This window comes from Panthera tigris, chromosome C1 (assembly GCF_018350195.1).
Source record: "Panthera tigris isolate Pti1 chromosome C1, P.tigris_Pti1_mat1.1, whole genome shotgun sequence".
NCBI lineage: Eukaryota > Metazoa > Chordata > Mammalia > Carnivora > Felidae > Panthera > Panthera tigris.
Window position 1 is genome coordinate 107,617,175 of NC_056667.1, and position 12,891 is coordinate 107,630,065.

The following is a 12,891-nucleotide window of genomic DNA, read 5'->3' on the forward strand; positions in this document are numbered from 1 at the left end:
TAGCCTATAGTCACATATTCCCTCCATCGTGATGCACACATTTGCCTGATGTCATACACACCCTCTGTCTTTATGCCCACACTCACCCATCGTCACACACACCTTCGGTCCCGATGCACATGCTTACCTGTGATCACTGTCCCTGAAAGAGGACATTCACCTGCAGCCCACATTCTCATTGGCTCACCCATACCACCCTTGAGTACTTTCTTCCTCGTCTTCAGGCAAGATCTTTCAAGGCCAGGAGTGGTAGCCTGCTTGTGTGGAGTGTGCCAGCTATGGGCTGCCCAGTCTAGTGCCTGCTCCCTAGGTACAGCAGGCTGGCTCCTTTCATGATGCCTTGCTGAGTCCTCTGGTCTCATCTTATATTGCAGCCAGGAGGTCTTGATCCTGGGGGCCAGGCCTTCTTGCAGAAGAGGACATACCTCTAGTAGGTCTTTTTAGCTGGGATGATTGCAATGGTCTCTTGAGGAGGCATGCAACCCCCCAGAAATAACCCAGTGCTTGGTGCCTGTGGTCTCTGGTGGGCCTTGGGCATCTGCAGCCCCTGAATGGCTGTTGTGTGAGAGTAAATGTGCGTATAATCATTCTGAGGAATGATTTCATCAGGGTTTGGAGCAGGTTCCATTCCCAGAACACATAAACTGAAGGTTTCTGAATGTGCTTGCTCAGGCCCTACCCTAGGGAAGGTTCCAGCTTGAGTGGGCTCTGGTACCAAGTGGCCCGCCCTACCCTTCGCTCTGCCCATTCAGGGTTTGGGGAAAACATTTTAGCTACTGGAACTCTCAGGTGAAGACCCAGCTAGTCTTGCTGCAGCCCTGCTCTGGTTCCCATTTCAATCTGAGGAACAGAACACACACTGCCCTGGGAGCACCGAGGAAAGGTCCCTGAAGCCAAGGGAGGATTCACACTCATGAATGGGGTCAGAGGCAAGCAGCTCAGAGGAGGAAAGAGTTGGCACAGACGGCCTGACTGGTGATGCTCTGAGGGAGTGACTGCTTAACCAAAGAGCCAGCCCATGGCTGTGATAGAGCCAACACTTGGTCCCAGCAGAAAGGGGCATAGATCTCACCTCTTGTATAGCCCCCTGTCTACCCTTCCTCTTGTCCTGAGCACTCAGAGCCATTCATTATTCACGGAGCAGAAACTGAGCCCATGTTACAGGAAAGCAGGTGTCAGCCCAACAGGAAATGGAGCTCTGAGCACAAGGGCTGCCTGGGGGCTTGGGGGGGGGGCGCGGAATTCCATCTCCTCCTGATGTGAGATCCATGATAGGAGCGTCGCTCCTGATGTGAGGTCCATGGCCATGTTGGAGTAAGGAAACACCCCAAGTTATTTCAGCAGAGAGAAATTAATATAAAGAATTATGAGCCAGTTTTAAAGTACTTGACTCCATAACCCGAGTGCACAAGAACAATCCTGAGGTATCTGTTACAGAGGTAGCAGCTGCAAGGTGAACCTACCTCTCCTACAGCTAGGGAATATAGGAAAGAGGTTGGAGTAATTAAAGCTGAGGATCCTGTAGGGCTTGGGACCTAGAAGTCTGAGGATAGGTGCTGCTCAACTAGTGCTGGTGGACGTGGCAGGGGAGGGCCAAGAGACCAGTTCTGCCAGTGTTGGAAAAACACTGCAAACCAGATCCAGCTACCGTGATGGCTGGGAACCTCTGTCCCTGGGAGGAGTGGTGCCGTTGCTTGCCAGGTGACCTCACAGGTAATGCAAGTCCACAAGAAGCCAGCAGGAGGGAGCAAGCCCTTCTCCCTCCAGCCTTGTGGTACCCTCCAACGCCACATTTGGAGAACCTAACAGGGAGCAGCTGGCACAGAAGAAATGTAGCTTCTGTGCTCAGCCCCAGCATCACAGAGCAGAGCAGAGATGGTAACTGAAGCTGAGAACAATAATTTAATCACTAGTCCAATGGGGATGGGAGGAAGATGTGCCCTGTGCAGGGGAGTGAGCAACATGCTTGCCTCTCAGATTCTGTGGCTCACCAGTATTCTAGTGGTCAAGTTCACTTCAGGCTTCATCATGAGCCCTGCCAGTCCAGACATGCCCAGGGCATAGTCCTGTTCCCTGAAGAATGGCTGGCTCAGGAGGAGCCTCCGTTCACTCCTTTGTAACATGAGTCAGGATCCCCTCTTCTCAGGGCTGCTGAGGGGTGGGGGGGCAGAAAACAGGAACACCCTGCCCCATGAGGAGGTCCCTGGCAGCTTTACCCCACTGATCTGCCTGTCTGTGGCTCTCTCTACAGCTCATCAGTGATGGCAGTGTGGTCTGTGCTGAAGCACTCTGGGACCATGTCACCATGGATGACCAGGAACTGGGCTTCAAAGCTGGGGATGTCATTGAAGTAATGGATGCCACCAACAGAGAGTGGTGGTGGGGTCGTGTTGCTGATGGCGAGGGGTGGTTTCCAGCCAGCTTCGTGCGGGTATGGCACCAGCCTATGCTTTCTCTGGGTCCATAAGGAGCCAACTGGCTCTGCTCAGAAGTGCAGACCTGAAACTGCTCTGGGGTCAGAGGTGCTGGGCATGGACCCCCACCTACCTATGGCTGTGCTGGGACTGCAAGACTGCGGGCTGGAGATGGGAGGTGTGGGGACGGGGATGTGAAGAAGGCCAGCCACAGAATTGTGACACAACCTTCCTCCACCCGCAGACCATCACAAACTCCTGCCTGCCCCACCCCTCCCACCAGGGTGCCCTTGGTGTTCAGAAAGGAATGGGTCAGAAACGATGGTGTGTGGATTCCTCCAGGGGGAATCTGCATGTTAGAATGCCACCACCACAAACAACTCGGTGTATCAGGCATTTACTAAACACTATTCAGAAAAGTTGGATAGGCATCTCAAACTTCCGCAACGCTCTGAGAGCTGGGAACAGCCACTTATACCTGAGAAAATTGAGGCTTGGACAAGTTAAGTCGTTAGCACAAGAGATCACAGGGAGGAGACCCAGAACCTACCTATGGTGGCCTTTGGTGTCCAAGGAAGGAACCCGGGTGCCCTCAAAGGCCATGCAGAAGGCAGTGGGGAGTAGAGTTCTCAGACCTTGGGTTTCATTGCTTCCCCTGCCCCAGACCTCATGGATAAACGGCCCATTGTCCACCCCAAGCCTGTCCTAGTTCCAGGTCACAGAGCCAGAAAGGCCCCAATCACCCATTCACTTCTGTCACAGGCCCTAGAGGGGCTGGTGTGAGCAGACACTGGTTCGGAAACCCCCTAAGAGTGAGCATCCACTCTGCTCCCAGCACGGAGTCCAGCACCAGCGCAGGAGGGGGAGGGGGACAGAAGGCGACAGAGAGGGAGAGGGACAGAAGCTGGCGCCTCTGGAGGGGCTGGCGAGCCTCCGGTGTTGGGGGCAGGGGGCTGCCATGCCTACCTTCCTCCCAGCCTCAGTTCACCACTGCCCCCGCGTGCGGGCCACAGGGGCTGACCCTCCGGGCACTGACTGGCCACGTGCTGCCTGCAGCTGCGGGTGAACCAGGACGAGCCCGCCGACGATGACACGTTGCGGGCCGGGGACAGCGGTGCCGAGGATGGAAGTGCCGAGGGGCAGAGCAGCAAGGACCAGATGCGGACCAACGTCATCAACGAGATCCTCAGCACTGAGCGGGACTACATCAAGCATCTGCGGGACATCTGCGAGGTGAGGCCTAGCAGGAGGTGCGGAGGGTGGCGTGGGGGGACCAGAGAGAGACCTGACAGGCCATGGGCTGCAGGGCTACATCAGGCAGTGTCGCAAGCGTGCTGACATGTTCAGCGAGGAACAGCTGCGCACCATCTTTGGGAACATCGAGGACATCTACCGGTGCCAGAAGGCGTTCGTGAAGGCGCTAGAGCAGAAGTTCAACAGGGAGCGCCCCCACCTGAGCGAGCTGGGCGCCTGCTTCCTGGAGCACGTGAGCACGCCCTGCCCCAGCAACCTCTCTGCCCAGGGCCCATTCTCCAGGCCTCCCAGCCAGGCAGTCCCCCTCTGCCCTTCTTTGCTGGTGGTCCCCACTCCCCTGCACACACACACCCTGGCCCCCGAGCATGTAAGCCGCCCTTTGCCCTTGGCTCCCATTCTGGCGGCCTCGCAGACAGAAGTGGGCCCTGTAGGCTAAAAGCCCAGGCAACTTGCTCTTCTCTTCCCAGAAGCTTCCAGGCTCCACTCCCCTAGTGCCCAACCGCCTTCACCCTCCAGCGCTGTTTCAGCAATGTCTTTGCCTCTTTGGGAGGCAGACCAAGTCAGAGAAGGCTCCTTGGAGCAGGGGGCCTTAGGCATCAGCGGGAAAGGTTTTCTTGGGCTACAGGAAATAGAAGGCAAAGCTGGGCGGGGCCACCTGCTGAGCATCCTCAGAGCTGTCATAGCAGATTCTGGGCTTCCTCACACAGTGAGAAAACTGGAATTTGTGTAATGTGTAGCACTTCCACTCTAAATGCCAGGTGGATTGGTGATTTAATTGGATGGTGTGGGCTAGATGGACTCCTGGCCTTGCCTGGTAAGGAAGCACTTGTTTCTGTCTCCTGTGGCATTTATGTGGGGTTGAGCAGAGGATGCCAAGGCCAGCCCATCAAGGACAATATGGGTTCCTTCCTGGCTACTACCAGTGTATGTGGGGGTGGGGGTTGAGGGGGCTGTTGGAAGGGCCCTATTACCTGGCTCCAGTGGCAGGAGAGCTAGAAGGGGAGACCTTAGATTCCCTGAGCAGGAATGGGTAGTGGGGTCAGAGCACCTGAGTGAGTGTGGGATTTGGAGCCAGTTATGCAGCAGGCAGAGTTGTGATGGGGGCTGGAAGGGAGGGATAGGCACTTTATCGACATTACCCAGTATGACCATCACAGCAACTGGCCAGTGAGCTTACTGCTGTTACCCTCCTTTCCCACCTAAGTCCATTAAGTCCTAGTCACTAAAGACCCAGTCTTTCTCTGGGTCAGGTAGATAGAACAACAACAACAACAAAAAAAAAAATGAAAAGAAAAAAGGCACAGTGAGTCTCATGTGCCTCATGTGTGTGTGTCTCAAGACACACACACAAGAGGTACCTGGGTGGCTCAGTTGGTTAAACATCTGACTCTTGATTTCAGCTCAGGTCATGATCTCGTGGTTCGTGGGATTGAGCCTGGTGTCAGGTTCTGCCCTGGCAGTGTGGAGCCTGCTTGGGATCTCTCTCCCTCTCTCTCTCTGCCCCTCCCCCGCTCATGCTTTGTCTCTCTCTCTCTCAAAATAAATAAACATGAAAAAAAAAATTTTTTAAACAATACACACACAATGTGGACGTATCTGTCACATGGTGGATGGATAAAGTGGCACTGGCTACCCAGATATGAAGCCAGAGCTTTGTGAGGAAGAAGCGAGACACCAGGGGGCACAGACATAGACCCTGGAAGCCATTTAATCTCCCTTAATCTCCTTCTGTCTCTCTCCTCTCAATCCTTCTCTCTGTCCTTCTCCCTCCCTCTCTCTCTCCTTGTCTCTGTCCCTCCCTCTCTCTCTCTTCTCCCTCTCTCTCCTTCTTTATCTCCTCTCTTCTCTCCCCTTCACTCTCCTTTCTCTCCCTTCTTCCCCCCAATCCTCTCTCCTCTCTATCCTTCTCTCTCTCCCTTCTTCCCCCCACTCCACTTTCCCCTTCTGTCTCTCCTTTCTTTCTCTTCTCCCCCTTCTTTCCCTTGTCCTCTCTCTCCTTCTCTCTCTCCTTTCTCTCTCTCTTTCTAGTTTTTGGCCTTGGCAGTGCTTCCTTATTAACATCATTGATTTCACCCTCCAAAAAAAAAAAACTGACATACAGTCAAAATATCTGCTGAGAAATCTGGGTGGTGACAGGACACACACATGCCTGAGTTTTCAGTGTCTAATACCCCTGTGTCTAATTCCACATAGCTTGTGCCCAGTGACATGGGTACAGAGAGTCTGGGCCCTCTGAGCCCAGCTCCTGAGGGAAATACAGAGGCCCCTGCTCCCTCTCCTATGCTGTGCCCCAGTTGCCTGGGTGGCCTGAGGGAGCAGGAGGTCACCATCCTGACCTCCAGCTGTGCCCCCAGCAAGCGGACTTCCAGATCTACTCGGAGTACTGCAACAACCACCCCAATGCCTGTGTGGAGCTCTCCAGGCTTACCAAGCTCAGCAAGTATGTGTACTTCTTTGAGGCCTGCCGGTTACTACAGAAGATGATAGATATCTCCCTGGACGGCTTTCTGCTGACACCGGTACAGAAGATCTGCAAGTACCCTCTGCAGCTGGCTGAGCTGCTCAAGTACACACCCCCCCAGCACAGGTAGGAGGCTGCTGGAAAGGGAGGGCAGTCTGAGGCTCTTCATGCCTTGGGTCAGCCAGAGTGTTGAGTTCTGACAGCACATAGTAAAATAGTCCCTGCTGTCACATGCTGTCATTACACTGAGAGAAGAGGACAAAAATAGGATATTAAGTTCTGTGGTGCCCAGACGCACCATCTGGCATTGACAAGTGAAAACTGCCAAGGGCATAGCCCCAGAGGGAGGCAGCTCCACAGCCCCTCTCTGCCTTCCCTAGTACAACCTTCTTCCATGTCTGTTATGCCCCAGGGACTTCAAGGATGTGGAGGCAGCCTTACATGCCATGAAGAATGTGGCCCAGCTCATCAACGAACGGAAACGGAGGCTTGAAAACATTGACAAGATTGCTCAGTGGCAGAGCTCCATAGAGGATTGGGAGGTGAGGGCCCCACAGCTCGGAAAATACCGTGGGGCATGGCTCCTTGCTTTAAAATCACGCTTGCCTTTGAAAAATCTAGGAAGGAGCTGAAGTGGGAGTCATGCTCTGGGAGCTGGCAGTAGGAGAGCTGGTCCTCTGCCCAGGCCAACCCACTGGAGCATGCAGCTGCAGGCCTGGTGGCCTCTTTCCTGGTCAAGAGTGCCCAGCATGTGTGACATAGGATGCTGCTCCCAGTGTGGTCAGCTGGCCCAGCAGGAGGAGCTAGTCCTCAGCCCTCAAGGGACAGGCCAGATCCCCAAGTGGCAGTAACTACTGGGACTCCCAACAGAAGGGTTCAGGCCTGCCACAGCATGACCGAAAACGGATTGCCATGGGTTTTCATTCCATTCCTGATTCCATTCTTCAGGCTTGCACATGCCCCTTATATCCACCAGTCTTGCCTTCTGAAGCCACCCAGAGACCTGAACTAATGGGGACATTCCTGTCCTTTAGAGGCCTTCCCGTCCTGCTCTTTCCACCCCCACCCACCAGCCATAAAATGTTATGAAAATACAGATTCCTGGACCCCACCCTAGAAACACAGAATTAGAATCCCTGGTGTAGTCTTTGGGGTTTTTTTGTTTGTTTGCTTGTTTTCTTTTCCTGGTGACTGGTTCTGAGGCCTAGCCCTGGCTAAGGACCCCTACAAACTCACTTATCCCAAACTGAATGGCTGCCAATAACTGGCTATGGTTTGCATTTTCTAAGGAGGAACCAGAGTGAGGCGGGGCTTAGCCTGAAAGTTTGAGGTCTGATGATGGAGCTTCAGGTACTAACTATATTTAGCTAAGAAAACTTCATAAGCCCCTAAAGACAAGGCTCACAGGTGACTTGAGCCAGGTCTAATTATTCTTGAGCATAGCACTGTCTAATCGAAGTATCATGGGAGCCACATGGGTCATTTTAGATGTTCTAATAGCCATCTGGAAACAGAAAAAAAGCAGGTAAAATTAATTTTAATAATGTTTTAAGTCAGCATATCCAAAGTGTTTCAATGTGTAAGCAACAAAATCATTAGTGAAATATTTCACATTCTTTATACTAAGTCTTCAAAATTGGTGTTTACTTACATGACATCACAATAGGGATCAGTCACATTTCAAGTATGCACATGACTGGCCGCCACTGGCCCCATTTTGCAGAGACAACTAACTTGTAGGTTAAACCACCTTTTTACTCCTTAACACCCCACTGTGCCCACCACTGCCTTGGGCTTCAAGAGCAACCCCTCCCTCTGTGGCCTGCTGCTCACTGCAGACCCTAGCCCAGTGGGGGCCACAGGCAGACCAGGCCAGTGGGGAGCCTGCCCCACTCATGACAGAGGCAGGGGGCAGTGCCCAGTGGAGGGGGCTTCCCAGTTTGGGTACACTCAGCTCATAGTGTTCCTTGGGGTCCACCAGGGGGAAGATCTCCTGGTCAGGAGTTCGGAACTCATCTACTCGGGGGAGCTGACCCGTGTTACACAACCACAAGCCAAGAGCCAGCAGAGGATGTTTTTCCTCTTTGACCACCAGCTCATCTACTGCAAGAAGGTACCAGAGCTGCTGTGCCCTGCTGGACGAGCCGTTCAGAGCGGGAATGGAGGGGTTGAAGCTGAGGGCTGGGAGTAGCTGCCAGAGAAAAGGAGCCACACACGTCCTGAGGACGTTCAGTACAGCAGGCCCTTCCCTGGTCAGGCCCATAGGGCCAGGATGAGGATCACTGTCTGTGAAGGAAGCCAAGTAGCCCGAGGACCATGGGGTGGCCCTCACAGTCTGACCAGGGTCCAGTGCTGTTGAGAACACCCTCCTTCATGACCTAGCCTCTGCTTGCTTCTAAAGCCACCTCAGCTCCCCCTGAGCCCTGGCATCCTCTGCTCCTATTGCCTCTTCTTTGCCATTAGCTTCTGCTCCTCTCAGCACATGGCCCAAGTGGCCCTGTTCAGGAAGCCCTCCCGGTCAACTGATACTGGGCCCGGCCCGGTAGGCCTGGTACTCTTCTGTTGTGCAGTATGGGCCCTGACCCACTGTCTCCATGGCTGCCTCTCTGTGAGGCAGTGGGTGCCCTCCAGGCTAGTCAGTAATTTCACTGAAGGCACAAGGCTCCTCCAGCATGGGTTCAGCACATGGCTGTGGGCCACACCACACTCTGCCCTTGTGAGCTTACCACCTGCTGGGAAAGTGGGTGTGCAGCCCGCTGGCCCTTCTGACTGCAGGGCAGGGGGTGAGGCATAAACAGGTCAGGAGAGTGGTTCAGAGGCCTGAGAGGTAAGGACTTGAAAAGCAGGATATAGAGCAGGAGCTCACAGAGTCTCTGGTAGGACCTTCTCCGCCGGGATGTGCTGTACTATAAGGGCCGAGTGGACATGGATGGCCTGGAGGTGGTGGACCTGGAGGACGGGAAAGATCGAGACCTCCACGTGAGTGTCAAGAATGCTTTCCGTCTGCTCTGCGGCACCACGGGAGAGAGTCACCTGCTGTGTGCCAGGAAGCCTGAGCAAAAACAACGCTGGCTCAAGGCCTTCGCCAGGGAGAGGGAGCAGGTGCGGCTGGACCAGGAGACAGGTGCGAGACCCCACTCAGCCTTGATCCACTGTGAGGGCCCACCCAGCCCTCCTCACCCCTGAATGCAAGGTCAGGACAACCTTGAGACTGCGAGGTAGCCATGTGCTACAACCCAGGGCAGCTCTTCATTTCAGCCCCAAGGCATGGCATGGTCTGTTGGCCTGTCCAGGTTTTTCTACCACACACACTCCATAAGGTGGGGGCCTTCTCAGTTGCAGAGAACTGATGAGGCCCCTTTCCAGCACAAAGAATTCAAGTAGGATTTGGGCATGGGCTTTGAGAAACCTCACCCATCCCAACATAAGCAAGATACCTCCCTGCTGCATTCCTTTTCTCTCCATGGGCCCCTGGACATCACACTCAGAGTGACCAGATTGGCTCTTGGTCTGGGAAAGAGCCTCCACCATAGTGGAAAGGACACTAGATGCTGAATAATACATCAAGGACTGGGTCTGGGTGAGAGATGGGTAGGGCAAGGTTGTAGGGAGGGCCCACTGAGCATCTCCTCTGCCTGGTTGGCCAAGGCAGGCTGGCTGAGCAGGATACGGAGCATCTGCAGCATGATGGGACACCAGACCCTGTGAGAGATGCAGGATACACCAGGTGCCGAGAGGCACAGGACAAGAGCAACACTGGCTGGGGAGGGGGAGGAGGTGGAAGTCAAGTCCTCAAAATAAGCAGAGGTCAAGCAGAGGTCTCATTTGCGGTCCTCCCTCCCAGGCTTCTCCATCACCGAGCTGCAGAGGAAGCAGGCCATGCTGAATGCCAGCAAGCAGCAGGCCACTGGGAAGCCCAAAGGTAAGTGGATGGTACCCTACCTCCTCCCACAGCAGCCTGGCCCTACTACCTGATCAAGATCAAACTCCTCTCTGACCCCCAGAACAAAGCCAGCTAGCACGTAGGTCCCATCTGCTGCCCACTGCCCTTTCCAGGTGTTTGTTCCCAAATGTTGGTGGTAAGGGGCCACTGGTGACAAAGCTTTAATCAGTGTGCAGTTGATAATTTTGCTCTCAATCCCCTCACATCCCCCAGAGCAGTAGCATTAGTGACAGCACACCTCCCCAGGCAGGACTGCTTTCTGGCAGACCTCCGTACAACCTCCTGGCAAGGAGCCCATATCCCCATTCCAACAGAGCTGATAAATGCCTGGCAAGGGGCCTGTGCCATGGAGAAGCTCCAGGGCCCCACACCGTCCCAGGTTTCCTGGCCATCCCCTCTACAGTGGCTCAGACCACTGGATGTGGTCAGCCCCATGAAGGAACTTCCCTCCCATGGGATGGGACCCATTCCACCCCCCCTACCAAGCAGAGGCTGCCACTCTGCCATGTGACACCTGCTCACTAGGCACCAGTGATCCCTGCTTTCTTTTCCTGCTCAGCCCTCAGCCGGCCCTACTACCTGGCACGCCAGAAGCACCCGGCACTGCCGGCCAGCCTGCCCCAGCAACAGGTTTTGGTACTGGCAGAGCCCAAGAGGAAGCCATCCACCTTCTGGCACAGCATTAGCCGGCTAGCACCATTCCGCAAGTGAGCCAGCCCCCACCCGACAGCACCGTATGGACCTGTCCCTCCAGTGGGCCTCCAGCTTTTTCTCCCTGAGGCCCACAGCATGTGGCCTCCTCTGCCTGTCATATGCACTGGAAGTTACAGGCTGAGGGAGGGAACTGCTCGGCGCCCCATTCTTCGTTTCTTCCCCACCACTGGTGCACTGAAGACACCAGCTGGAGGGGCAGGGGCCCACAGCGGTGAGCCTTCCGCCACCCTCTGGACCTCTATGGGGCCTCCTGGGAGCCACAAGCTCAGAGCCACCGGCCAGGCCAACACGCGTGAGAAGACTGGCCACTCTGGACCCTCTTCTCTGGACATCTTATTATCCTTCCTCCTGCTGTCTCTGGGCAGACTGCCTTCAGCCCCTGCAAAGTTGGGCTGTGTGCCCCTCTGCCCTCCTTCAGGCCGCTGGTCCCCAGCTGGTGGTGCCAGGCAACTTGCATCCCTGGAGGGTGGGAACCAGAATTCTGTGCACAAAAATGTCGGGCCCAGAGCCCACCTCTTTTGCCTCCCAGTCCCTCTCTAGACACTCCTGGCTGCTGGACACCCTCTTCACTTGTGATGTGTTTATAGTGGAAAGAAAACAAAACCATAGTCACTGCATACTTCTGTCAGGGTTTGTGACCAGTCCACGTGTAGTTGTGGGTTGACTCCAGAACCTGCTCCCAGTCTGTCTGGATTGTTCTGTTTTTCTAACATTGGGGAAAAATAATTGTTATTAGTGACACAGAAAGATTGCCTTACCCTAAGTGAGTGTGAGAAGCCATAAGGACTGAATTCTGTGGCCCAGCATCCAGGACTGACCCACTAACCCAGAGTCCAGTGAGCATGTGAGTTAAGAGGGAAGCCCATGTCCTGCCGAGAAGGGTCACAAGTACAGCCAGGACCTGGCTTGTGGGTGCGGGAACACTGAGCTGCCCCTCTGGCCTAAGGGAATTCAGCAGCATGTACAGTCAGTCACTCTTGCACTATACCTTCTCCAAGCCAGAAGCCACATTTAATTTCATAAAGAAACATGAAAAATAACCTGTCGGCCCTGGTTTTTCCATTTGTGTCTATGCATTTTCTCCTTTGCATGCTCCATCCTTCCTATGACAGTTACCTTTCTCTGCCCTGGGCCTCTCCTTAAACAGAAAGGATGAGCCCAGCATCGCCCAGTGTGGTGGAAGCTCACTTACTTGCAAACCATACCCTCAGAGCTTTGGTGGAAAGAAGCGAAGGTGGCGGGAGAAATGCTTCAGACGCTCAGAAGGAGCTGCGAGGACAGCATGTGGTCTGGGAGCTGTCCTGGTATGGGATACAGCTGGCTTGGCTCCTCCAACCACAGGGGCCTGGAAGCCTGTTGGCTCCCTGACTGCTCCCAGAGTCCATGTTTAGCTGAAGTAAGCAAATGTGAATTTGGGGGATTGGCAGTCTGCAATCTTTCTGGGTTTTAGCATCCTCTTCAATGAAATAGAGAAGAATGTGTCCTCCAGGATGGGGACCAGGACCAAGAGAAAAGGAACAGGCGGTAAGCTTTCCTCCCCTTTCCCCTGAGGAAGCAGTCTTCCCAAACTGTTGCCTCCACACACCCTTACACACCGTGCTGTCACGCCACACAAGGTCACCACGGCCCAGCACAAGGCCTTCTGCCCCCAAACCCTGCATGTCCTAACTAGAAAGAAACTACACCACCTTCCAGCCAGGCCATGCCACCTCAAAATAAAACCTACAGGAAAAAAAAAAACAAAAACCATAAAAATCACACTATGCAACACAAGTCAATCTTTATTGAAAACTGCAGTATTAATACATAACAAGTCTTGTTACAATAAACGTGCTTTTAAGAATTTTAAATCTGAGCTCTACTCATCAGATTGCATAAAAAATTAAAATAGTATGAATTTACACTTAATGGAACTGGCTCAGGATGGATGTTCCATTCCTTTGTATTGATTGACACCGTAAGTTCAATGCAGAGGTGAGGGATGCCTTTAACACTGGAAGACAATGCCGACATAAGCTTAAAAAAAGTACCAAGAAAACAGTCTAAAAAAAGTATTTAAAAATCATTAAAAAAAAAAAAAAAAAAAGGAACCATTTCCTAGTCAG

At 53.6% G+C, this 12,891-nt stretch overlaps 1 protein-coding gene across 1 annotated transcript in view; it reads left to right on the forward strand.

Annotated features, from left to right (window-relative positions):
• ARHGEF4 (Rho guanine nucleotide exchange factor 4) overlaps positions 1 to 12,506 on the forward strand; it is a 177,150-nt gene extending 164,644 nt beyond the window's left edge. The window contains exons 6-14 of the mRNA XM_042993883.1: positions 2,252 to 2,431; positions 3,471 to 3,647; positions 3,721 to 3,900; positions 6,023 to 6,255; positions 6,542 to 6,671; positions 8,111 to 8,242; positions 9,010 to 9,253; positions 9,974 to 10,051; positions 10,632 to 12,506. Coding sequence (XP_042849817.1) covers positions 2,252 to 2,431; positions 3,471 to 3,647; positions 3,721 to 3,900; positions 6,023 to 6,255; positions 6,542 to 6,671; positions 8,111 to 8,242; positions 9,010 to 9,253; positions 9,974 to 10,051; positions 10,632 to 10,783 — 1,506 coding nt within the window. The 3' untranslated portion in view covers positions 10,784 to 12,506. The remainder of the gene's footprint in view (positions 1 to 2,251; positions 2,432 to 3,470; positions 3,648 to 3,720; positions 3,901 to 6,022; positions 6,256 to 6,541; positions 6,672 to 8,110; positions 8,243 to 9,009; positions 9,254 to 9,973; positions 10,052 to 10,631) is intronic.
• Positions 12,507 to 12,891: the final 385 nt, after the last annotated feature.